This window comes from Athene noctua, chromosome 3 (assembly GCF_965140245.1).
Source record: "Athene noctua chromosome 3, bAthNoc1.hap1.1, whole genome shotgun sequence".
Lineage (NCBI taxonomy): Eukaryota > Metazoa > Chordata > Aves > Strigiformes > Strigidae > Athene > Athene noctua.
The window spans coordinates 57,336,083-57,363,518 of record NC_134039.1 but is presented as its reverse complement, the minus strand read 5'-3'; the positions used below and the strand labels follow the sequence as shown (position 1 = coordinate 57,363,518).

At 34.0% G+C, this 27,436-nt stretch overlaps 2 protein-coding genes across 3 annotated transcripts in view; one reads left to right on the top strand and one right to left on the bottom strand.

The window, feature by feature from the left end:
* The window catches only part of IMMP2L (inner mitochondrial membrane peptidase subunit 2), a 497,636-nt gene that overhangs the window by 187,887 nt on the left and 282,313 nt on the right, over positions 1-27,436 (top strand). The gene's annotated exons all lie outside the window — the stretch shown is intronic.
* The window catches only part of LRRN3 (leucine rich repeat neuronal 3), a 36,483-nt gene continuing 32,682 nt past the window's right edge, over positions 23,636-27,436 (bottom strand). The window contains exon 2 of the mRNA XM_074901546.1: positions 23,636-26,702. Coding sequence (XP_074757647.1) covers positions 24,229-26,352 — 2,124 coding nt within the window. The 5' untranslated portion in view covers positions 26,353-26,702 and the 3' untranslated portion in view covers positions 23,636-24,228. The remainder of the gene's footprint in view (positions 26,703-27,436) is intronic.

The window sequence follows — 27,436 nt, the reverse complement described above, 5'->3', positions numbered from 1 at the left end:
TCAATATAAAGATACTAGGCTTTGTATACAGTCCAGTTCAAGATATGATTTTTCAAATTCCCGGTCACAGTTCATTGGTGCAGATATAAACTTCATCTCCAGGTTGAAATTCATGCATCAGCAAATCTAAGGGTATAGGTGTTCACTGGTTAAGGTATCTGTGCATAGAGAATAAAGTTCATGACAAGGATAACAAGTAACTTGTTAGTATTTCTTCCTCCTTTACATGCATTTGGTCCCCTTTCCTGTCATTGCATTTTCCAGATACAGTTTCACATGCAGCATTTAAAAAAGGGTTAATTTTTCTCTCATTCTAGGGGCAATCTGAATTCTCATTAGTGCTATGGGTAGGAGATCTACCCATTTCATTTGTGTTTTCTGACAGAACTTTGAGATTTTCTTCTTTAAAGTTTGATTCATCCTTTCTACTTTCTCACTTGATTGGGGTCTCCAAGGTGTATGTAGATCCCATTGTACTGGTAGAAACTTAGCAACCCCCTGAACTACTTCAGCTATAAAGTGAGGCCCATTGTCTGATGACATTCCTTATGGGATGCTAAATTCTAAAATTATCTCTTTGAGTAAGATTCTAGCTGTTTCTCTAGATTTGTTGGTACGGCACAGGAAAGCTTCAGGCCACCTAGAAAAAGTATCTACCAAACCCAAAAGATACTTGAAGTCATTGCATTTTGGCAATTCAGAAAAATCCATTTGCGAGGGCTCAGCCTGTCTCACTTCTCCAAAATGGGGTTTTCTCTGAAACTTGATTGTTCTTGCAAAATGGCTGACATTGTCATACAATTCTATCGGCTAATTTTTGCATTTTTGGTCCTATAGTGTATATTTTAATGCTTGCAACCAGAGCATCTGCTCCCATGAGATTCACTATGGGGTTTCTTTTGGTTTGTGGGAGGGTTTTCTTCAGTATTTCTCAATACTTGTCCATCTTTACTTTCTTACCAACCTTCTTCTGATTTGGTCCTCTTCTCCAGAGTATTTTGGATGTTCCCACTGAACTTTTCTTAAAGGAATGGATGCTCTGTGGGCATTCACATTTCCTGTGCCCTTCTTTCCTGCAAAAATCAAACAGATTATGACCCACAGGGATACAGTTTGAGGAGTAAACCCCCCATTGTTATCATCTAATCCATTCATCTCTACTTCAGCTCCTTCCTCTGCCTTCATTTGGACTCCTAGTGATCATTGCTGCCAGCAGCAAGGCTTGTAATTTTATTTCTTTATACTTCTCTTTGAGTTTTTCTGTCTTTTCTCTCTCATTTCCATTATTGTAAGCCTTGTATGCTATTTCTATCCATTCCCACCACTTTTGTAATATGTGCGGTGCATTGACTATGGTTAATCAGCATACAAGATATTAGGTATTATACACACATTCTCACTTCCCGATCCTGAGCTGGAAGTGGGCTGGTCTTCATCTTCACTATCACTACTATCCTGTGATTTTTTTTTTTCCCATCCCTTTTCATTAACACTTTCTGCTAATACATACATTCTATCAGCGTCATCTATCACCAATCTACATTTTTTACAAGTTTCATGATAGTATCTTAAATCAACATCTGCAACTTCTTCCCATATCTCAGTTTTCTGACAAAACATTGACATATAGTATTATATTTTAAAGATCCCTTCTCAGGGCATTTTTCACCATCCTCCAATTGATACCGTGGCCACCACTGATTACAATACCACTTTAGCTTATTTTTAGTCAGGGGATCCCCTCCAAATTTATTGCAATTTCTCAGGATGCGTCCTAGAGGAGAGCAGAAGGGTGTCTCCTGGGAAGTAGTAGTGCCCATTTCAGTACCGAAAAAGAATTTCCTAAACCAATGTTTCATGCACCAAAATTCCAAATACAAAATGAGGGAACATCTCCCTTCATTACCAAAACAACATGTAGAAACAAGATCACGTTACTGCCACACGTTTTCCTGATAGGGCTTATGCAGCGCTCGAAACAAAACAAATATTACTAAATGCCGCTTACTTCTCAGCTTCCACTTCCCTTTTCCTCATACTTTAAAAATACCTTTTTTAGTTTTACAAGTTTAGAATGAGCAGAGTAGAAAGTTTCTTAGAGACATCTTAGTGACCTATAAAACTGGCTCCCATCCAAACCTCCTGTTTTACAGTTGCTATTGGACTATGTTTGCCTAGCAACATACTTAATGGACCCATAGGGAATTTAGACATACAGCTAAATGAGTGTAAAATGCTGAAGAGGAAGATCAACAGTTCAGGTAAGGAAAAATGAAGAGGAGAAAGCATCTTCTCTGACAGAATCCTGAAACGGCAGGGGTTTTGCACAGAAACAACTCCTTCCTGCTTTTCCTTTCACTTGCTTTCCAGGTATATTAAAAAGAGTTCTTACTGTAAGGGTAAAGAGATAAACTTGTGTGGATTTTATTATCTTAAAGTCTAAATGTTTTTTCTTTTTACTCCCCCGCCCCTCCCCATTTTAGTTTAATGAAGTTGTCTTGCATGAAGAGAGCGTTTGAAAGTAAAAGGAGTGATACAAAAAAAAAAGTCTGGTAGAAATGATCAAGGGAATTTCTGCTGATAATGAATACCCTTGATTCTATTTGTCAGTCTTTCAAGAAAAGTGCTATCTAATAAAGGTTTTCTATGAGCTTGCCCACTAAATTTAAAAAAGGAAAAATGTCATTCAACGTTTTATGTGGTGTCTTAAGTGATGTATTAGATATAAATCAAAACACAAATCAGTTCTTTGAATATGACAAAGTAATACTTTAAGACAGCTGAAATCTAAATTAAGTTTTGCTTAGTCGCTTTTCTAAATCTCCCTCCTAGATACAAATCTCAATTTGTTTTCTTCAAAAGACATGCTATCTTAGTTTTAAAAATTTATTCAGTGAGAGGTTTTCCTGAGTTTTAAGTCACAGATAGTGGCAGACATTGTTTGGAGGTCATTTATGTTAATGTTTTCTTTATAACATACACATCAATCAGTTAAAACTAAAAATGCAACCCCTTTTTTATTGTGTCCTTTTGACTCTGCATTATAACATTGAAACAGAAGGTTCTCCATATTTTAATTTTTTTAATTAAAACAAACTTTTTGAACTGTATGCTCTAGTTCAACAGTAAGTTGAGCTCAGAGACTGAAATTTTGTGATTTGTAGGAGGTTAGACTAGATTATGTCAGTAACTTAATGTCACTTTGAAAATCTATTAGTACTGTTGTAAGATAATCACCATGCTTGTTCCATGCACAAACAGCTCAGGACTATAGAGCAATATTATCTGCTATGCAGTGCTGCAAAAACATATCCATACTACTTCAAAATTCTGCTCGGGTCTGAAAATGGGCTGCTATCATTTGGCATGGAGTCAAAAGGCAAAATGTGTCCCTCACGTATTCTACTCTGTCCTCGCTGCAGGTTGTGTTCACTGCCCTCTTCGATGCCTAGATTTCCTTGTGAGTAAGCCAGAACAGAAAATTTCGTAACCTCAGCAGATTATTCAGATTAGGTTATAGATTATCGAGGTTATTTGGTTTTTCCTCATGGATGATTGAAAACTAACTATGCTTGAGAAGGTCATGTCTCTTAAGAGTTATTCTCAACAGTTTTGGACCCTGGGCATTATAATGTGAAGTTATGCCTTAGATTTAGGTTGGTTTATTTCCCCCCTCTGAACATTTCCTTCTTTGTTACTACTGGCTTGTCTTCACTCATGAAACAAAAGTGGAGCACATGAACTTTATGTTGGCTTTAGTGTTTTAATTACTACTATGTGAGAAGGGTTACCTAATTCAGTAAAAAAAATAGCCGTACTGGGGTTGAATCTAGTTAGCTAACATGGCTTTTTGGAGAGAAAACTTGTGAAATTTGTTATAGCCACATTACTATTTAGTTTTCACTACTTGATGACCTAAAAAAATAAATCCACAGCTGTTTTTTTTTTTAAAGCTAGACAATGCCCTGTAATATTTTCATATTTCTAGCATCATGGAAAAGAATTCTTTTTTGCTTTCTATAATTGGCAACTAACAATGCACTTTGAAAAAATGTAAGTTAATTTCTGAATTTTTTGGTACTTTCAAACAGAAGGAGAATCTTTTTCACATGCACAGAAAAATAAATTAGTGAGACAAAGTCTAGTGTATCTACAGTCATTTCCTTTAGAAAAATATATATAAAAAAGCAAGTTGCGCACCAATAAGATACAGGAAAGTCCTATGACTGATGGTTGAATGTGGCCTGAAGAACTAAAAAATGAGAATAATGGATTCAAAGATGACAATAAATTCATTATTTTTTCAGAGTTTGTCTAGGGAGGGCCCTGAGCAGCCTGATCAAACTATGAAGTTAGCAATGATTTGAGTGTGATGATCTCTGCAGGTCCCTACCAATCAAAATTATTCTGTGATTAATTTCCTGTAAATTTAGATCAAAAGAACAAATTGTGGTTGTTGTTTTTTTTTTTTTTCCACTAAGGCAACATTCATTTATTGATTGAATTATAATATTTCTATTTATTATTTCTAATAATTCAATATGGACTTATTATAAAAATGGGTGATTCAGTAAAAGTTTGTAGGAAATTAAGCTAGAAAATATCTACTACAGTAGAGATTTAATAGCACCTAGAAAGGATTTTTCTTGTATTTTGGCTTAATCAAAATGTGACAGCTGTAAACTGGGGTCACCTTTTGATTCTGTAATTGGTTAGACTGCTTAGTAATAACATACATTATGGAAGCGAATAGATTGTTTTTCACAAGAATTTCACACTTGATTTATTTCCTTAATCAAATGCTTTTTCTCATTTAGGTGTTCTATACAATGAAGAAGTATACATCATTTGCAATTCTAAAATTTATTGCTCTAAACATGACACTAGTATATGACATACTGCATCTTTTTTATGTTATAAATTGCTGCGCAGAGTAGTGACAGAATAGAACAATACTGATGGCTTTAGCTTATCATCAGAGTACTGATTTCATCTTACTGTTGCAGAAGAGTGTCTGTAATAATTTATTGTTTCTTCATCAAAAACTTTTCTTATTTTGATACTGTAAATCCCCTTTCTTGTTAAAAATTAGGTTATTTAAATAACTATAGTTGTAGCTGGAGCAGAAAAGCAAGATTTGGCCTTCTGCTAGACACAAGTAACAGGCCAGTACAAATTGTATGAATACACACATTTCAAATAATAAAACATTATGAAATTTTGAAGATTATGAGATTACTAAAAATTAAGAAAAATGGAATAATGAAGGTTTTAATATTCCAGAAGAGAAAGAGTAGATCTAAATTTTGACATTATTTGAGAAAAACAACACTGTAATCCCTATAAAGGCTTTCTCAAAACTAAGTGACACCTTCAGTATTCCCAAGTAAATGTGACAGACTCCATTAAAATTGCCTTATTACTGCTGATTTTGTACAGATGGTACTCCAATACTGTGGTAGTAACTCTAAGATGAGACTGGAGAGTAATGAAGGAGTAAGGTTGAGGGTTCCTATTTTAGTATGGAAATTTAGCAGATTAGTATCTTGTTCTAATGTTTGGGCTGTTTACAAATGGTGCTATGGAAGAGGACAAAGATTTTATATGTAATATCAAATTATTTGAATGAGGTAGTACCATGGAAGACTGAGGAACTCCAAAAAAACAGCCAAGTTGCATAGGCAGTTTAATGGAATGTAAAATTCATTAGTAACAGATGAACAGAAGAAGTAGTAAGCTGAGTTACCCTAAGATTTCCTAAGTGAATTCATTAAATTTACTATTACCATATTGTCAGGTAGAATGATGAGTACAGGCAGAGGTTTTCTTGATAAGAGAGGGTTTAAAAATTGCAACTATTTCATTTGGTCAGTAGATGAGTAAAAACGTTCTCTAGAGAAGTGTAAAAGATGATTGGTACAAGGAAGGTAATTGAACTGTGCTCATTGCTGCTTCTGGAAACACAAGAGCAAAGATACCTTTAAGAAATTCAAAACCCACAAAATTATAAACACTGTAGGGATTAAATTTGTCTTTCTTTTCACAGTATGTATACTTAACTTCTGGAACTCAGGGCATCACTGATACTGAGGAGAATTGCTTGGATATAAAATACTGTCTTTATTTGCTTAATCTTCTTGCCTTCTTTTCCAGGACAAATTGCATCAAGTGCAGATTTACTGGCAACTGTAAAGTAAGGGGACTTTAGCAGTCATGTTATGCCTGTGTATCTCCCTTGTCAAAGTGAAGCTGCATCTGAGTCCACGTGTACTTAAACATACATAGAGAGAATTAATAAAAATATATTTGATATGAAATAAATGCCAATCATCACACAAAAGCAAGAATAAATGTATACTAGGTGGTAAATACAGGGGTGTTTTCTTAGTGCATCTGCTGTGTAATAGATGCTATTTATTAATATAAAGTCCTTAACAAGTGTTTTAATGATTTTCTTTAACAAAGTGGTTTAAAATAGAAGATAAACTTTGATTAGCAGGAAATTCCCATTAAATTTCCTTTTTATACAAAAAGTGGTGATCTGGTTTCATGGTAAGAGTAGTGTCTGTATAGTGATTCTGCAATAAAGTAGTCATTTACTGATTATAAATAAATGAAATGCATGCTAAAGATGAAGAGGGATAATTGAGACTGGTCCCCAAGAACAAATAATAATAGCCACTATTTTTTTGTAATACTGTTTTCCTAAACTGCTGTTGTGTTATGTAGCCATTGCATGTCACTATATCAGAACCACAGAGGAAAGATTTAGGGAGTTTTATAAAACTCTGGTGGGTTTGAACTTCATTCTCTCCAAAATAAGATCTGCCTCTGGTTTAAGTTAATTCTGAGCCTGACAAAGTTTCATGAAATTCCTTCTTTTGTAGATTTCATTTTGTATTGTGTCTGTGTTGTTTAGCTTGCATATTGATAGCTAAAGTGGTAATGACTGAATTCATACCTTTCTGGAGTTACATTTCAGTGATATATTTTTCAAAGGCTAGTTCAATTTTTGTAGCATCCGTAGAAGCTAAGGCTTTTTTTTGAGCCTTCCATTTTAGACCAGCAATTAAGGCAGTTAATGTTATGATTGTTGTTGTTAGCCATGTTACTAACCTTTTCAAACTCTCTAATCTAGAAAAAAAATCACCATTCTCTAATGTGATTACAGTTAATTAATTTCTTATATGGGCATTTTTTTCTTTCTTGATTTTTGTCCTTTGCTCATACAGAAATTTTACGTCATGCTATGATACTGGTATCTAGGAAAAAAAAATAAGTGTTTCATGGTAGTTTAATTGACTGTAAATATAAGAGCTATTATTTCTTCGATGTTAGTGTTGAATCTAGCAATACATGTGGAACGAGTAATTGCATATTACCCAGAATGCTTTTCCAAGTTGCATATAGTCCATAAGAAGCTTTTATCTAAAGTAAATCAGGGTTTTTTGGTGTGTATGAAATAGGGCATTTCCTATTTTTTAGTAATGAGAAATTTACTTAGAAAGGTTTTCCATTGATAACACTGCATGTGCATTTATGAACTTAGAATTTTTGAACGCTTGAATATCTTATATTGAATGTAGTGGTGCTTGATTTCTACTCTGAAGAGAAGTTGACAGAGCAAATGATGCAAGCACTACAGCACTCTGGGTCTGAGTTTATAGGTATTTACATGCCTAAGTGTGTGCTAAATTTTATTCTAGTATCTAGTCTTAAAGTCGATGATAGTAAGATTAGAAAATTGCAAATGTTCTTATATGAATTAATGATATAACAGTAATCTAAATGCTGACTTTTGTTGGTTCTGTTGTTTTTAAGGTGAGAATCAATGTTGTAATTTTTGCCATTTGCAATCATAGTTGCTGGTTATTATAAGTAACAATAATATATGCTACAGGACATGACTAATTTTTTGTATGTAATAAGTAGACTAGAGATTATGAATAATTCATTCTACTATGAAATTACTGGGAATCCTTTGTTTTTAAATAAAAGGAGGAAAGCAAGGGTGTATGAGCTAACTAGTAGCTGATAAAAATTGGGAGAGCTCAGTAAAACATCTTGAGACAATTAGAAAAATGAGATTTCTAGTACACAGAATTTGAATAAGCAGTAGAAAGTATGAATCTTTCCTTTTTCTAACTAGATACAGTATATTGTGTTGTGCACGAGGGAAAAATATCCATGTGCTTTATAAAGCAGTAATTCATGCTGAGTGGATATGAACAATCGTTGAGAGAACAATTGATTTTACAGTATTGTAGGCTGGGGTTGGAAACTTGGGCATTCATCGTACTATACACTATTAAATTTATATATAAAATTCACATTAAAATGACTGTTTTAATAGGAAAATATTTTAAAAGTGAAACTTGACCATCTTAACTGCAGAAGATGACTTTTTTACCAGCATTTCCAAATTAATTGAAGTGTGAAATCTCTATACAGGTGAAGTAAATAGAATAAAATATTAGAAATTACTAATTATTTTACCTTACTGTGTTTAAATAAGTTGTTAAGAACTACGAAAAATCTTTACGAGCTTTGATATTTCTGAGAGTAATGTGAAGTGTTTAGTCAGTACTTTTTATAGATATTATTTTGGCTATAATATCAAAGTCTCAAGCTTTCATGGTAATAAAAAAAATAAATAATAGAATCATAGAATAGTTTGGGTTGGAAGGGTCTTTTAAAGGTCATCTAGTCCAATCCCCAGCAACGAACAGGAATATTTTCAACTAGATCAGGTTGCTCAGAGTCCCATCTAACCACATCTTGAATGTTTGTAGGGAAGGGGCATCTACCACCTCTCTGAGCAACCTTTTCCAGTGTTTCACCACCCTCATTGTAAAAAATGTCTTCCTCATATCTAGTATAAATCTACCCTCTTAGTTTAAAAACATTAGCCCTTGTTCTATCACAATAGGTCATACTAAAAAGTCTAGCCCCATCTTTCTTATAAGCCACCTTTAAGTATTGAAAGGCCACAATAAGGTCTCCCTGTAGCCTTTTCTTCTCCAGGCTGAACAATCCCAACACTCTCAACCTTTCCTCATAGAAGACGTGTTCCATCACTCTGATCATTTTTGTGGCCCTCCTCTGGACTTGCACCAACAGGTCCATGTCCTTCTTATGTTGGGGCCCCAGAGCTGGATGCAATACTTCAGGTGGAGTCTCATGAGAGCAAAACAGAGGAGAAGAATCACCTCCCTTGACCTGCTGGCCACACTTCTTTTGATGCAGCTCAAGATAGAGTTGGCCTTCTGGGTATGAGTGCATACTGCTGGCTTATGCCCATCTTTTCACCCACCAGTACCCCCAAGTCCTTGCAGCCTGCAGGGCTGTTCTTAAAAGAAGAAATGGTGGCTTATTTGCAGTTGAGATGAATGTGAAATTTGAATCAAGGAAAGGCATCAAGGTAATGATGCAATTTGATGGATGATTGGTATGAAATTACATTAAATAAGTTGCATTTGCTGGCCTGACTAGCATGGAGCAGGAAGAACCTGAAGTTGCAAAGAGAATGGAGATTTCCTTGTCACTTACCTGTTTGTTACTTTAGTATAGAATTAAAAAGTAGTTTCTGTGGAGGACACTACACAAGCAGAAAATTTTGAACAAATGTGGAGTTAAATATTGCACGCTCTTCCATCATTACCAACTTGACAAAAGAAAGGAATTATTGCTGCTGTAGCATGACTGACTTGTTAGTTTGAGGAACAAGGATTAATGGAAATTTAGGTGAATCAAGACTTTAAGAAACAAATTCTCTAAATATATACAGCTTAAGTTCCTGCATCTAGTATTTTCCATTGAGTTTCTGAGGGAAGCTAGTCAAACCTGTGATTTGAATATAATTGTCATTGTATTCCTACAACATACAAGAGGAAAGATTTTCTGGATCATTAGTTTCATACTTATTTTCGAAGGAGGAAGGTAACTTGAATCTTTTTTTCACATTGATGGATTTATTCTAAAATTTTTATATTCCAGAAAAAAGGATGCTAGTTATAGCTGGTTACATGTCCATTGGAAAAAAAGAGGGAAACATTCTTATATTCAGTTTCACAGTCTGTTGCTCTACATTTTTGCAAAATCATGCCATTTAGATATGTAGAAGAAGCATAAAAATGAAAATGGCAGAATATGGGAAAAGGCGTGTAAGAAATTCCTAAGAAATTAGTCCAAAAAGTAGACTAAGTCTATTTGAAATAAAGTATGGCCACATATTGAAAAAATATGGAAATAGCTGTCTGCATTACGAATACAGTTCTAAAATTTAGAAATGTAAGAGTCCTAACAACCTTCCCAGACTATAGCATCTCTGCTATAGAAGAACTCTTTGAATAATTTGAAAAGGAATAAAAGGATATTCCTGATCAAAACTTTGGAGTAATTTCAGCTAAAATATTTCTGCTTCTCTGAGCAGGTTACACTGCATGTAGCATCTCTGGGGATATAGTTCCTCTGCAGAATTATTCAGGTTGGAATATAAGTAATCTAGTTCAACCTTCTGCTTAGAACAGAGTCAACTATGACTCAGATAACGTTGCTTATAATTTTGTCCAGTTTGGTCTTGAAAACCTCCAAGAATGGACATTTCATAACATCTCTGTGCAACTTGTTCCCAAGGTTATGTTCCTCATAATTAATTATTTTTCCTATATCTAGTTAATCCCCCCCCTTCAATTTATGGTTGATGTAGCTCATTCTTTTGCTGTACACCTCAGTAATGTACCTGGCTTTGTCTTCTTAGTGGCCACCTCTTAGATACTGGAAGGCTGCTACTTACTCCTCCCAATCCTTTTTTGCAGGCTGAACAAACCCATGTTGGCCTAAGTCTCCAGCCTTTCTAGAACCCTGTAAGTGGCAGTCCTGTCCTCACATATATTGATTGCATCCTCCAAATTATTGTTGTCAAATTGATAAGGATTTTGTCTCTTCCCCCAGGTCACTGACAAAGATGCTAAACAGGTTAAATCCCAGAATAGACCCCTGGGGAACACCACTTGTGACTGGTATCTAAACAGTACAGATCATTAACCTCTTCTCTTTGGGTGTGGAGTGGTCTTGTCCAAACTACCATGACTAGTACTGTGTGATTTAGCACCTTTGTGTATACAATCTAGGTATATGAATGTGGGGTTCTTCCAAGATAATCAGGACTGGTGGGAGTGATATTAATTTGCCTTTTTGTGAGAGTAATAATGTTCAAATGCACTTGTACCCAAGCTAGTAAAAGCCTTCAAGAGCTGCACACTACCTTTAAGTGTAGATATATCCTCAGAGACTCAACAGATAAGCTCTATTTTACATACAGACACCTAGTTGACTTATTCAGTCTCTCTTACTTCCAAGTTTTCACTGAGTTTTCAGTTAGTTTACTAACAGTTTTTAAACGGGTTTTAAAAAATCTTTTTTTTAAAAAAGCGCTTCTGTTACTCTATTCTGTCTGCCTCTTGCATCAATAAGGATTTTCATATGTAACTTAAATATATTAACTTGTATAACTTAATCTAAAATGGAATAATTCTAGAATTACATATTTCCTCTTCTTAATTTTATTGGTTTTGTTTTCTTTGTTCTTCCCTGTACTCCTGCACTTTCTTTTTCTTCAAGCTTTTATTCTGTGTGACAATGATTGGCTTCTTTTTTAGTGGAATACATTTGCTTTGGATATGATTTAGAACAAACTTGAATATATTCCAGTGTCTTTTGTTATTGCCATAAAATGGATTTTTTTTTTAGTTAATCCTTTAGAATTAATTATTTTTAAATAATTCTGAGGCTTCTAAAAGCATCAATAAATATTTCTGTGTCTCTGGTAGTGTTCAGAAAAATCACAAACCTTAATTGGTTATTAGTGGCATTATAATTGATACTGTTAAGCAGCTCCTGGACTTTGAGCTTTGTCTTTAATTAGAGGCAGTAATGTCTCCTTCCCTCTGAGATTTCTTTATGAAAGTATTTTGAATAACACAGCGTTATCAGCTTTCAATTGTCTTCTGGATGAAACCTCCCAAATGACACTATTAGTTGCATCTGCCTTCCTCATTTTAGCCAGGATTTCCAAGCATGCTCTTCTTCATTGCTTAAGCATTTACTTCTTTGCACCTTCTAATAAATATTTTTGTACTACGTGTTTTACAATTAGTATTGTAACTTTTTCCTTGACCTTTGGTGAATTATAACTCATAAGAAACGGAAATAATAATTTGTCTCCTAAGTATAGTTGTTTCCTGTGGATTTCAGCATACTTGTATCCTTCTACCCCATTCTTGAAGTCTTGTTTTCATTTGAAATTTCTAGGCATGTATATTTCATGGTATCTTAAAGCTCACTTTTCCCCCTGGCTGTTCCTTCATGTCTTTATCATTAATTTTTCTCAGTTTTTGATAATACTCTCACTCCCTCTTGTTCAAAATTTGCTTCCAGCTACTGACTCATCTCTTGCTACCTTTAATTCTTGTGTTACCAGGATTGACTGTTAGACCCAGTCTCTTACTTAGTTCCTATTCAACAATCTTTCCTATACCTTTCCTCTACTCTACTTTTCTCCTTCACTATCATTAAAACTACTTGTAGCACCTCTTTGTTTATTCAACTTACTTTTTCTCATATTTATTGATTTGTTGTTTTACAAACTTGATCTTTTAGCAATTTTGTCCTTTTTGGCCACATGTTTCCAGCTCTCTTCTTTTCTGGTTTGTTCTAAAATATTTCTATCATCCTATGTTACAATTTTTTTTTACCATTGACTTATCTACCACTGAGTATCTGCAGTTTCTGATTTTTTTGCATATGCAAAAAACCATTTTTTTGTAATACTTACATGGTCTGCACTTCATTTGTTAGCAACATAAGATAAGGTTTGTAATCGACCATTTTTTGTTTCAAATATTTTTTTCCCTTCCTTAGATTTTCTCTATATTTTCTGAATATTTATGAGATAGTTTCCCCACTCTTGATTAAAGTAAACGCCTATTCATGGGAAAGTAATCTCATTATGCATACAGTTTGGCGTATTTAATGTAAGGATTCTAGCAAGAAGAATTTAGATTATTTTATACACATCCAGTGTGATGGAATATTAATTTTGGGAAGGGAAAAATAGAGTTCTGTGCCAGAATTAGAAAAGAAGAGATGCTGATAGTGGGAGAATGATGTTGCATGACATACAAAGACAAGGAACTTTCACATGTAAGATAATTGAAGAAAAAAAAAAAAATCTTCGAATGAAGGAGACAAAAGGAGGAGGTGGAAGACAAGCTGAAGTCTAAGAAATCCTGTAGGAAGATAATTGATAGTTAGAGATGAATGGCAGAAGCAGGCTTTTGCAAACTTTTTAGGCCAGGAGGAGTAAGAATCTGACGGAAACCTGTATTATTTTAGGATTTCTTTGGTATTTTTTTGATTACCTGTGGTATCTTAGAATAAAGTAATTCAGAATATATGGTATGGCATATTACTTTTGTTTGTAATTAGATAATATCTGAACATACAGAACATCCCTTTGCTGGTACTGAAAATTCTAGACTATCCAATATTTCTTTGATGGATATTGAATTATTTAATCCTGAAACAGATGTTCTACAAAAAGTATTCTATTCTAAGCATTTTAAATAAATAATATTGTTCTTTTCCCATTTTGTCTTAATTAAAAATATATGTAATGTGTTCAACTAAATGAATGATGTACATTGTTTTTATACTGTCTTTAGCAGAGCTATGCATATGCAAATTTTTGAGGGCCATCAGTCAGATAGATAGGTTCATGGGGTTGGGCTTTTGATCATCCAAGGGTGTGCTTCGTAATATCCAAAACACCTGAACAGCTCAGATCTAGTATCGGTAGTTGGAAGCAAATGTATGTATGTCAAGTGTGTCGAGTCAAAGGAATATAAAATGGATTTATCTCAGAAGCTATCATTTTATTGCTGTTTACACAATAGTCTGACTAACTAGACAAAAATTAATTTTTAGCTACCTAAGTAATAGTAAATGTTAAAGTAAGATTAAATGAATCAAAGAGACTATAATTGATAGTAATAGTTTGATTTAATGTAATCCTTTTATTACCTGATATGTAAAGAAAGGCATAGTTGATTACCTGTAGTTTAATGATGGTAGTTGCTTTACTACAGTGAGACTAACTTTACTGGCTGGTTTTTATTTTGTGTAGTTATTAGGCACTTTGCACTTAATCTAAAAGTTTTATCTGCCATTTAAATGTTAGAATATACAGGAATAGATAATTTACATCATATGGTTCTGTGTTCTATAAAATCATTCCACCATTATGTCAAAGTCTTTTAGCTGTCTTTAATAGTCTACAGAGAGTAAACCAATTTCTGTGGTGCTATAAAGTATTCAGCTGTATGTTTTTAGGTTTAGCTGAAATTCATGCTAGATAGAAACAAAAAGACATTATAAATGTTAACAGCAAAGAGGACAATTTCATACAAAAAAATGAAGAACTTCTGACAAGAGTCTGCTCTCCAGTGTTATTCCATACAGCCATCTCAAGGAATGTGACTTGTGCTCACATGCTAAATGAAAAAACTGTAAACCTTTTGACCTGTAAAGTGTAGTGTATGAATGGTAAAATGCTTTCTTTATAGAATCTACATCTGTATAGATTAAGACTATCATCGCTGCTTTTTCAAAATTAGTATTAGATATTTGTCTTTGAGGTTTGTCTGTCTTTGACCAGTGCAAAGCCCATAATTATTCTACTTTTAAAAGGAACATGTTCCTTCTTCTCTATTGAGGTTCTGAAGCACAGCTAATTGTCAGGAGAATTTTGAGATTTGTTTTCATGTTTCCTAATCATTGCATTTGCTTAAAAAGCAGCATTCATTTTCTACTCAGTTTTGTGTTGCCCATGCTGTTGCACACCTTGCTTTGGGCACACCTCACTCCTTTTTTTTTGTCTTGCAGAGATAATCTTCCCATTTATCTATCCTTCAAGATGGTGTAATTGCTAGGCTTAAAAAGATGAACAAGGTAATTCACTGTTTTGATGTCACTAGAAACCATGTTTAGAGAGTTTATTCCTTAAAAAAGAACATAAATAGGTTCATTTTTGCATCTTGATTTCTGCCTTGTCTTCTGTATTCTATTGATAGAAGACAGTCTTATTGCCCTATTGGCCCTTGTTCTGGCACCTATCTCTCAGGTCATCTTAAATGCTGGAGAGCGAAGTAATTGCATAGTTCCATAGGAGTCCAATTCCTTATTTGCTTTTTCATCTGCAGCAATAGTCTGAAGTGAAGGGATCACCTATGCATACCTTGTTATTAACATGGGACCCTTCATGTTTGCTTTCTCATCTATTTGAACCTGAGAGCTGTCTGTCTATCTGTCTAGCAACAATATTGTCTGATCAAATCTACACTGTGCAAGTATTGACAGGAAGTGTCAGGGTGATATGTTACACCAAATGTCATGGAAGGATCCTATCCTTGCATTGGTCCTGGGAAAGAGTGTAAATCTGCATGACATATGGAGATAAAGAGTAAAGATGGATTGGACTGTCAAAAGGAATTAATCTGTATATTTCATGATGATGGTTTGAAAAGTAGTTTTGTCTTGTATGGAGATTTTGAAGCAGAAAGCAATATCTAGGACAGGAGCTATAGCCTACCTTGATCCTTAGTTTAGCACTGAGCTGTGGACGACTATCTCCTGTATGTACAGCTGTCCTCAACACTTCTGTTTTACACTTGAGCCCTAGCTAGGACACACAATGAGAACAGTCCTATAATCAGAGTAGTGCTTGGAACTCAATAATCTGTAGATTTTGGTAGTCTCTTGAATGGATAATTCTTAGAAGAAAGAATATGATTATTTGCCATGGCTGTTACATTCTTCTAAGAAATTTTCCAATGGAAGTATTTTTCCATATACTTTCCTTACTTTCTCTGTTTTAGTAGAGAATTTCTATTAAAGGAAATACTGGTTCGTGAATGGGGTGTTATGTGTCTATATACATTGAAAGGGTAGGAGAGAATCAGTATATTCAACTTGTGGGGGAAATCCCAAATTTCCATATTAGAAGGGCATATTTTGTAGAAATACGGATGTAAATGTCTTGGATCAAGAAGATACAGTTATTATGATGTTTAATATCTTGTTCTTTTCCCCATTTATTCTAAATTGCTCTCCACACCTGAATACATACAGCATGTGTCTTTGTGATTCCCCAAAACATTATGACTATTTGGAGCACAGCGTGAAATTGTCATCAACATGAATAACAAACAATATCTACGTAAGAGTAAGGCAGATGGAGTTGTTTTCCACCCTTCTAAACTGTAGTGTTAAAAAGAACATCAGCTATTTTAGGATTAGGAATAGGCCATCTGCCCAAATTGCTTGCCCTTTCAGCTTGATCTTATTCCCATATTATTGTTATTATTGTCATCTGAATGTCATTACATTTTTATGCTTTGTTTCCTTGAAAGATACTTAATCTCATTAGCTGATGTTTTACACCAGAGTTTTCTTGAAGAATTCCAAGTCTTTCTTTAATATTTATATTTTGCTATTCAAATATTTTGCCTTCAAATATGATGTTTGCTTGATAATTTTTTTATTAAGTCAGACAACATCTGTCCTTACTGGCAGTGCTGGAAATGATGTGAAAGTCTGGCAACAATAGTAGGAAATAAGCAAAGGACCCCAAGGGATCATGGAAGGGAGAGGAACAGAACATTTGCATCAAGGCAAAGAAAAGGACTTTGGGAAAAAAAAGTCTAAAAATAATTGAAACTGAGAGACACACACACACACAAAAAAGAGAACAAGTGAGAGATTTGTAAAAAGCATTTTTTAGCTGCCAGTGGACTTCCATTTGTAGTTTTCAGCTTTGTCTGAAACTACAGACAAAGTAGTATACATACTATGACTTAATAAAACATTCAGTTTCTTTGAAGACTGTTGATTTATAGTCTTGAATGTCTTTGTGGGATGAGCGTTATACTTGAATGTCTTTGTGAGGTGAGCTTTAGAAAGAATTAAACATTTTCCAATGGAACTTTAAAAAATCTGAAACTGTTGGTTCAATGAATATCAAATGTTCTACGAGAATGTCAACATTGCTTATCAGCATTTTGTTTCAGGATTTTTATTAATTTATGCTGTCTAAATATTTGGATTGGTTCTGTCACAATAATTTGGAAAATGAAAATGCAAAGTTTTCTTCCTAGATGTCTGAAGAAATTTTATAAAGCCATTTTAATGTTCCAAGAACACTGGAACCTTCTCCCTCTTCCCCCTTTTTTCTAAATAGCAATGAGCTTCATTAACTGTAAAATAGCATTTAAAATCAATATCAGTTCCCATCAAGTAGCTAATTTTCTTTGGAATATAATGGAATTAATTTCTGTATGTGATTATTCTTTCATAGTTATGTTCCTAAACATAAACATCTAAAGTTCTTTTTTGATGCCCTGGGATACCAGAGATATGCATACAGGGTTGATGACCTATGAGAGATAGGAGGACATGTGTCCTTTGGAGCAACAATTGAAAGTCAGGAGGGGTGCAACCAAAGGTTTTCAAAACAAAACTAGATATATGTGTCTTGTTATAGATTAGTTTGTCATTAATAATCACAGTTTGCAGGTTATTTAAATGGTTAGTCAAATAATAAATAAGAACTGTAAAGTGCATAGACTTTTTGTAGGTGAACATACTTTCCTTTTTTATAAAAAAAGATAATTGATATTTTTTTCTTGGCATTAATTAAATGCTGAAACCCTATTTTGTAGTTGTAATTCCTAGAAATAGAAATTAAACAGTCATAGGTTTTGTTTCATTTGTGTTTGGTAGCTGTGAGAATTGATCATAATTTAAGCAGCCAGACAGAAGTGATTTGTCCATTATTTGAAAAAAATAGTCCAGATTTATGATCATTTGCAGTCTTTCTCTTACAGTTGGCTTATTTGAAGATCAATTTAATTAATTTTTAAAAATGAAAATGGGAAGGCACTTCAGTATAACTGCAGCTTTATATCTCTCTGAGAACACTGTAGTCAAGTAGGTAGGTGTACACTCCGTCTATTTAAAGCTTTTCTCGAGTGTTCAAGATAACAAGTCTTTTAAACATGTTGTCCAATTGGCTTAACCTTATATCTCTTTTTGAAAACCCTGGCTATAGAAATGAAACACTACTTAATACAAGCAGAAAAATAACATAACCATAGTCACGTACCATAGGGTCAGTTTTCAGTATTCGTTACTGATTCTACTGTATGCTTATGCTATTTACATTGATGCCTGTACATTTTGTCTCAGAATGCTGAAGTGCAGCTAATCATGGACAGAATTAATCTGATACATTATGTTATTTTCTCACTGCCCTATAATACAAACATTGAAGAGGACTCCACTCCTTCAGAATTTTTATTGAACCCGAAGTGAATCAGTTTCCAAGCACAGTTCTCACTAGATGGGTTATGGTGGTGTATTTTAATATTCCAATCATCATTCTGAATCTTGCCAAATTGCAGTAATAAATCAAATTTGATTTATCCACATAAATGAGTAATTGCAATTCTCTTGTTTGGTATCCAACTTCTAGAGTTGTCATATGGGTAAATGAAGTTTGGTGGCTTTTTTTTTTAATCTTTACAAACTTTGACTTCTAGGTTAGTTTTTGTTCTCACTTTCCTGGTTTTATGTTTACTGAATGTTTAGATAATCTTTCTCTTGTTTTGATAATTCTTCTCTTTTTCTATTGTAATTTAGCATTTTCCCTGAGTATCTGTTTATCCTTTTCCTTAGAAGATTGGTTCCAATTATTTCCAACATTATAAGCTATTCAAATCGCACATTTGGTACATCAACCAACTAACCTACCAAAACACTTGGTTTGGAAGGTCAACCAATATTGGAGAATGATGCACTTTTTTTTTTTTTTCCTATCTAACAGTTTATTCCAACATCTTTCTACTGTTGCTCATGAGACCCAAAGATGCTCTGAAAAGATCACTTGTATCTATTGCTTCCCCAACAATTTTATTCAATATATCATTCTGTAATCTACATTGTGATGAAGTCTCATAATCTTCAGTAGGCCACACCACTAATTTTTCACTCTGAATATCTTTCTGGTCATCTTGTTTACCTCTACAAAATCTGCGTGTAATTGTTAATCTGTTTCTAAGCACGTTTTCTCATCTTCAGCTTGAGGTGAATTGCTAGTCTTGGTTTTTCTCTAGTGGTTTGTGTTCAATGGCTATTGTCTTATCTATTCCATTCAATTATATCCTTCACAATGTCTTCCACAGTTTTCATACTGAATTCTTCATACTTATTGTACACTTTCTGCTATGTAAAGTTTCTTGTCTTGTCAGTGCCACACCTCCACTCTGGTTTTACTCCAGTTCATCAATAAGAATTGTCTCACTTAGCCCTGACAGAGTGATACTTTTCAATTTTTTCTCTCTAAAACTTCAGTTCTTCTGGTACTGTCTAGTACATGAACCAATTTTCTAGACTATAAGGCACCTTTTTTTAAAATGTCAATTCTGGTTTCAGATAGCAAAGAATATTTAATAAGATTATTTTTGATCACTATGTCTCTTCTATTATTGCCAGCACAAGATTGATGGAGGAATCTCCATTTCTTTTTTAAGTTTTGTTGAGGTCACTTCTTATGGTTACATAAGCAGAATTAATTTTATTAGTGAATTTTTGAAATGGAAGTTTCCTTTTAGGATACAGAATCAACATTTGTTGTGTGACCTTTTCTCTAAGTTTTTTAGCTACTATTTGGAGTTACAATTTCACATAATTGTGGCTAAACCAGAAACTTAAATGTACATATGTAAGTTAGCATTTGGCTGTGTTAGCTGATAGAATATTGGAATTCATTTTTATAATTTTTTTTTTATCAAGAAGTAAATATTTTTATGAATAGTACACTACTTTTCAGTCTAGTTGCTGATAGAAAGAACTAAGGTAACTGAATTAAAAAAATTAATTAAAAACTCTTTTCAGTCTTATGTTTTGAGTATTGCCTAGCCAGACATTTCAAACACTCACATTTGCCTTCTCTCTTTCATTAGTAGCATGTTTCAGAAGAAGGTTTGCTGTCAAATGCCAAGAAAATCTATTTCAGAGCTACTATTTTCTGGTTTGAATAACCAGTAAGTACTGGTTTTAATGCATTGGATTCCTGAGAGAAAACTATTTTTAAAATGGAAACACAGGTGTGTAACAATGCTTTTCTCTGAGGAAATTAAATACTGCTTGTTGTCAGTTCCTACTTCCATGAAAGAGAGTAAACATCTGAATTAATAAAAGGCAGAAAAATTTTAGTCCTACGCCTTGTGTAGAAAAAACAACCTTCCTGTAAATGAAGAAATTATTAAAAAGTATACTATACCACTGTTAGGAAGTTCTTCCTATACTTTTTCAATACATTCTACTTTGGTGAAATAATTATTGTTAGACCTTTTTTTGGCATATGTCTGTGAAGTCATGTAAGTTAAATAAATGTAGCCTAAGCTATTATAGCTAAAACGTGGATTTATAACTTCCTAAGGGCTTTCAGGTTTATGGAGTAGTATATCTGTGGGAGGAACAGCTATCCATTTTTACACGCAGCTACACAAGAATCCTATTGCTCACCTGTAGCTTCTTTGGGGATTTTAACATGAAGAATGTCTTTGGTCATCGAGAAGTAATGAAACTTTTTAGAGATTTGTTAGACTAATATCATGGAGATGTTTCTGTGTAGGTATTAAAGATGTTATGTTTGTATGGATAGTAGGTGGTTTGCAGTACTGCCATTGAAAGCATTGCGATGAGTTCTACAAGATACTACTCTTGTATAATAGATAAAATAATGCAATCCAGATATAATGAAATAAAGGTCTTCAGGCAAGCTAAAGTTGCAAATAGAACAGAAGCACTTCACTCACACGCAAATGTGTATATAATAAAAGGATCAAGCCATTCATTAATAATATACAGGTTGAAACCTGACTTAAGTGGGTTTAAATGGCCTCACCTCCAACATGCTTCTTGCCTTTATCATGTTCTTACAGTAAATAGAATTTGATTAAAAATATCACTAATGTTTCTGTTAGAAACATGCACATTTCAATTTAAAGGTATTTAAAACCTCAGTAGAATACTTAAGAATTGTGATGCTGTTGACATATAAGTTCATGAATAAATAGATGTTGATATTAACTTGAATATGCTAGTAAGTAACTATTTTTACTGAAACTGCAAGCATTTCTTTCCACAGATCCTTTGGTAAGAGTGAGAACTCTTGGAAGGGATATCCCCATTCTTATTATTGCAGTTTTATTCCTTCTTTGTACCACATCAGTTAAGCACCCCTATCAAATCAGAAATGTTTTATTCTCTAAAACAATAAAAACTCTGTGATCTCATAGCCTATTGTAGAGACATTGTTGACCCTGTTCTTATGGACATTTTCCTAGTATTTCTTAAAGTTTCATTTTTGAGTGGTAGTAGAGAAGGCATATTTGAAAGAATAAAGAATATTACTCAATCATGGTCAGTTACAGAAGAAGCATCTTGTTGTTATGCTGAAAACAAAAGCTTAGCATATTCTTTCAGAGATACTTTCAGAGAAACGGAAGTATAAAGTCATAAAATGGCTTATTCAAGTTCATGTGAGAGGAGGATTGCACAGCTACTTTAAGAAAATGTAATTATATTTATCTTTTTTGGGATATAAAGGAAATAATACACATCTTAACAATTACCAACAAGATAATCCATTTCTTAACATGTAGGGTATATTTTCATTTGATATCAGTATAAAGTATAGAATGATTCAAATATTTGTGAGAGATATCTAGTTACATTTCAGCTTTCCAAAGTTTAGTATGAGAATTCTACAGCAAAATGCATTTTATCTGTTAACAAAAACTTTTAATGAGATATTTTTAAAAAGTAAATAAAGCCTGTACTTATTCGGTGAGGGGAAAAAATCTTCCTATCAGTGCTCCCCATTAGACTTGTATTTGCATGCTGGTTTATAACTTCGTGCGGAAATGGTTTTGCCTGAAAAAAAATGGATTCTCATTTCTAAGCTCTAAGAGTTGAAAGTTCTAGGTGTAGCTTGATTTCAAAGGTAAACATACAAGACATACCTACAAGTGCTTGGTGAGAAGTAGTCTCTGCTTGGTGATGCGCCTCGTTTTAGCTACCACCGCTCCAGGAACAGCTCCGTCCGGGAGCTGTCCGCGGTGCTGAAGCCTGTCACGCCATCTCAGCATTCCTCCTCTGCTCAGTTTCAGCGTACCTTTATGTGTGATCGCGATTCATCAGGTTTGTAAACTTCCCTCCTCAGTTAAACATATCGACTTTATGAATATCCTAAATTTTGGTAGTTTAAAATTAGTATCAGGTTCCTCTTTCTGCCTTTAACAACTTTGAAAATTACATAGTGTAAAAATCATGGGATTTAACTATAAAAAAGGACATCTTTAACATGAAAGCAAGTTATTCATTAGTACTAGGCAAAAAAAAAGATGTGTAAAAGTTAATGTCTAAATACAAGTAACTCTTCTGTTAATGTCTAAATACAAGAAGTAATTCTTCTTTTTCTACCTGCAAAAATTCTGTCAGTGGTTCCAGAGAAATATGTACTTCAGCCATGTCTAAAAAGATTAAATGTATATTATTATAAAATTTTTAAAATGTTAAAGTCTACTAAAGGCTTACAATAAATGTTTGTTACTCCTATTTTTACTTTGTAATTCAAGCTACCTATGCATTCTGTGAATATTTACTTCCTTAAGCACAATATTCAGTGATAATCTGTTTTTTCTTCATTCTTCCTATTTGGTTTCATATATATGAACCAAAATAACATAAACATTTTTCTGTTGATTTCTTTGTCTTTTCATCAGGTATCTTAATGGTCAGATGTCTTTTCTCTATTGGGCTTAGGAGTCACTTTTTCCATCATAACAGAATGGGGTTTAGTTTCTAACTGATCAACATTCTGATCAGCAGCTTGTTGTGCACATTTACTGCTCATGGGCCCAGCCCTACTCCTGTGAGAACTTTAGCTTCAGTCAGATATTCACTGTTGTTTTCATTTTGTTTCATTTCATTTCTACAATAATGTTTCTGTCAGTCATTTATTGCTTGTTACATTGTGAAAGCTGAGAAGGTTTATAAACTAATCAGTTGTTACTGTTGAACAGAAGTGTGCAGGTCCAGAAAGAAAACCTTAATATCATTTAAACAGTTCAAGCTGAGTTCCCTTTATGGCCAGCTGAAAGTTTAGACATTACTATTAACTGAATTACCATTTTTACTGAAGACAAAACATTGGATCTACGTTATTGGAGTCTAAACATTGCATTTAGTTTTCAGGCTTCTGGGAAAATGCCGAAGCAGCTCAAAACTTGCTGTTATCAGTAGCTAACAATCTATTTCCTTATCCATCTTACGTGTCTTTCCCACCCTTCTTCTCTCTTCTTCCTCCCACAATAAGCAACATGTAAAATATGGTTGTTATTATTATAGGTAAGTACTTTATAAAAATATTTATTGTGTAGTTTCTTGCAGTTATACAGCCTAAAACCAGCAAAAATATCTTATGTGCTCAGATTGGCATTTTAACAGGAGAGTATGTAAGGAGATATTTTATTAGACATTAGAACGAGTTTGTTTATTGTCAGACAAGAGCTCCCAGAATGATTTTTTAGAAACAAACAAGCCAAAAACTATTTTGATTTTAATCAAAAATGTATTTTCCTCATAAAAAAAATTCACATACTCACTGTGACTACTCTACAGAATTTGTCCATTTCATTATACCATGTGTCAATCCTAGTATATCTGTTCACTGCAAAAACTCGTGGCTAGTGTGTGTAATACAGCACAGGAGGAGGTATTGCTCAGTTCCACTACTTTTATATAATAATTAAAAAAAAAATACAGAAAATGTTCTTGGCTATTTGCACTGTATTCCAGACTTAAAAGTTCCATGAAAGTTCTAGAAAATAAAGTTAATTGTATTTGGTTGGTAGAATACCCTTAGAAGCCAGTGAGTTAAAATTCTTCTCTTATTCTGAGTCAGTACATATTCCCATCTGTCAGCAGCAGCAAAGTCCGGGTGTCTAGTTCCTAAAAGAAATACTTTTACTTGTTGCCTTTTTATTCAGCACAAATGCAGTCATGTGCTTTTTATTTCAGAAATTAAGTGATATACTGACATATTTATGACATATTGGTTGGTACACCTATTACAGTTGCTTTTACTTCCATTGCTGTGCTTTTTTCTTTGCCCATGTCCCAAAGACTGATCAGAGGAGGATAAAGCTCATTGAGTGAAAAGGATTGTTTCTTCAGGTAATTCTTTAGATAGCTGTGTCCAACGTCATAGTTCATCTCTTGTGAGATGCAGCTGTAGAAATATATCACAGAGATGATTCCCAAAAGAGCACCAAGGCAGGCAAGGAATCCTATTATGTTGTTCTTTTCATAGCCTTTCACTGCCAAGTCCAGTCCTTTTGTGGTTACGTTGACACATTGTTTCTTGTTCTGTGAATACATAGTGGGAATATCTATACAAATTTTATATTCAGTTGATGGATTTAGATGTGTGAGATTATATACCTTTATATCAGATGGTATTCGAGCACTCTGTGCAGCCTGAGAGTTTTCAGCTTTCAAAAAGGCTGTCCATCTAACACTGGACTTCAGAATTTTAGAACTTGCTTTCCATGAAACCAAAACAGAATTAGATTTTATATCTTTTATTTTAATATTCAAAGATCCATTGTCCTGAGGGAAAGAGCCATCCACTTTAATCATGACTGACTTTAGGTCAGCCCCAACTAAATTTGTTGCCATACACGTGTATAAGCCACTTTCTTTTTGTGTTACATCACTTATGTCTAATGTTCCTTCGGAATGAATGTAGTATTTGTTAGAAATAGTATTAGGCAAAAGTTTGTGTCCTGATGGTGTTATCCAGTAGATTTCAGGTTCTGGTTCTGCTGTTGCTCTGCAATGTAAGGAAATATGGCTGCCAGTTTTTAAATCCAGAGTAGATGGAAAACTTTCAGGAGCTATTAGGGGGAGACAGATTTCCATCATTTCCCGGAAGTGTATCTGTCGCACATTCTGGCCTTGGAATTCAGGAGGGTCTACACAAAACAGGGACTCTGGCTCCATGAAGCGAATGTTTGTTTTGTTCATGTTAATCCAGCGGATGACACAATCACATCTAATGGGATTGCTGTGTATACTAACTTCTTTGAGGTTAGGCAAGGATTCTATCGTACTGCGGTACAGAGCACTCAGCGCGTTGCTGTTGAGCATGAGCGATTCCAGTTTAGGAAGTCTGTAGAATGCATTTGGATGAATGTATGATAATCTGGGGTTATTGGTAGCTTCTATTTTTCTTAAATCTGGCAAATTATCAACAGCAAGACTATCTATAGAAATCAGTTCAGGCATGTTATTAATTCCTAACTCTTTTAGGTGCAGCATATTGCTAAAATCGCCTCGTCGTATTCTGTTAATGGGATTCTTATTTAGATCCAGAAATTTAAGATTTGTAGCCTTTTGAAGAGCAATGTGGGGCACTCTTACAAATCTGTTGTCATAAAAGGAGATGCTTTCTAATTTGTCAAGGCCAACCAAAGCATTATCTGGTATTTCAGTGAGATTTATGCCTGCTAAAACTAGGCTGCGCAGATTGGTGAGAGGCTTAAAGTTCATATCTTCAATTCTGATTATTGGGTTTTCTCCAATCATGAGAATTTCAAGATTAGGAGTAGCTTCAAACCACTTCCTGTTGATCATTTGCAGACCATTTGAATTGAGATGAAGTCTGAGAAGATTATTGAGGCCTATGAAAGCTCCCGGTGCAATCACAGAAAGCAGATTATGATTAATATAAAGCTCTTGTAAATTGTGGAGTCCAGAGAGACATTCTTCAGGGAGTTCAGTAAGTTTGTTTTCTTCAAGGTACACTGAAAGCAACTGTGGTATCTTTCTAAGATTGATACTGGTCACTGAGGATAAATTGTTCTGAGATAAATCTAGACCAGTTAAATTCACTGGGAGGTCTACTGAATGTTCAATGTTTGCAATATTATTAGTCTGTAGAAGTAGAACTTGTGTGTCGGCAGGCAGTCTGGCTGGAAAATTAAAAAGGCCTAAATCATTACAGTCCACTGTTGGAGCCTCCATATACACAGACCTGGGGGTGAACCATGGTCTGATCTCACATGTACATGACTCTGGGCAGTCTGCTTTTTTTCCTACGGCTTGTACTAGTGCAGTGGTAACTAGGCCAAGTAGAAAATTAATTTTGAGTTGCATGTCCTTCATCTTAGCTCAAATGTTCAGCAAAGTAACTGACCCTTTAGTATTCCACAGTTACGGTTTTGGAATTCAGTATGACCTGGTCAGTTGATAAAACACACACTTGAATTTGTCAAATGATAATTGTGAAGGACTTTCTTCCTGAGGATAAGTGATGATAAATGTGTAACCAACTTGTCCAGTAGTAAGAGGCATTTTGTGGAAATGAAGGTCACTCTGTCCTTGATGACATAAAATTGATAAGCTTTGTGAAGATGAAGTATGTATAGATGGTCATAAGAGATTAAGCAATTCATTTATTTTGTAGTATTAACTTCAAATCCCATGATTAGTGTTTGCAGGAATGACAGGATGACCTAAAATATAAGAAGAGGAAATAATTAGTGTAAGAAACTATAAAGTTATAAATTAATTTAGCCATCTTTTGCTCTCTAATGTTAATTATTACAAGTAAGAAAAGAAAATGACTGTGGTGCCTAGAGTATTGTAGTGGTATCCAGACAGCATAAACGAAGTTAATATAGTAATATATCTTTACACTTGTAGCTTGTCATACATCCAGTGGAGCATTGCTCTACAGAAAGATGAAGATCCACAAAGTATAATGCAAAATATATCAGTGAGATTTTTCTACATATTTTATGCTCCTTTAAAATATTTTATTTTTTATTTCAGTTATTACTAGAAGCAGACTGAGTTCTGTTGGCTTTGAAAATGTAAACACTGAGCAAAGTCCTACAGAGCATGAATATTTAACTTTTGAACATGAAGGTTTTAAATATAAAGAACATAATTTATGTGTAATCAAAGAAAAATGGAATGGTTGGATCAATACACATTCCTAATGATGACATTCTTAAGCAAGCCTGTGAGATACTTATGCAGAAATATACAAAATGGATGATCTGCAGATTTTATTATTTTCTAATTCTTTTTGTAGCTGCTGTTTGGGAAGAAAACTTGGGTTTTTTTTTTCTTTAAAGCGATAATTAGAAAGAAACATGTACCTCAATAAATAGATTGTCGTCTTGGCAAATTCAGGCTAATTACTGGTACACTTATTTTGGCTTCAATAACTTCAATTGCAAGG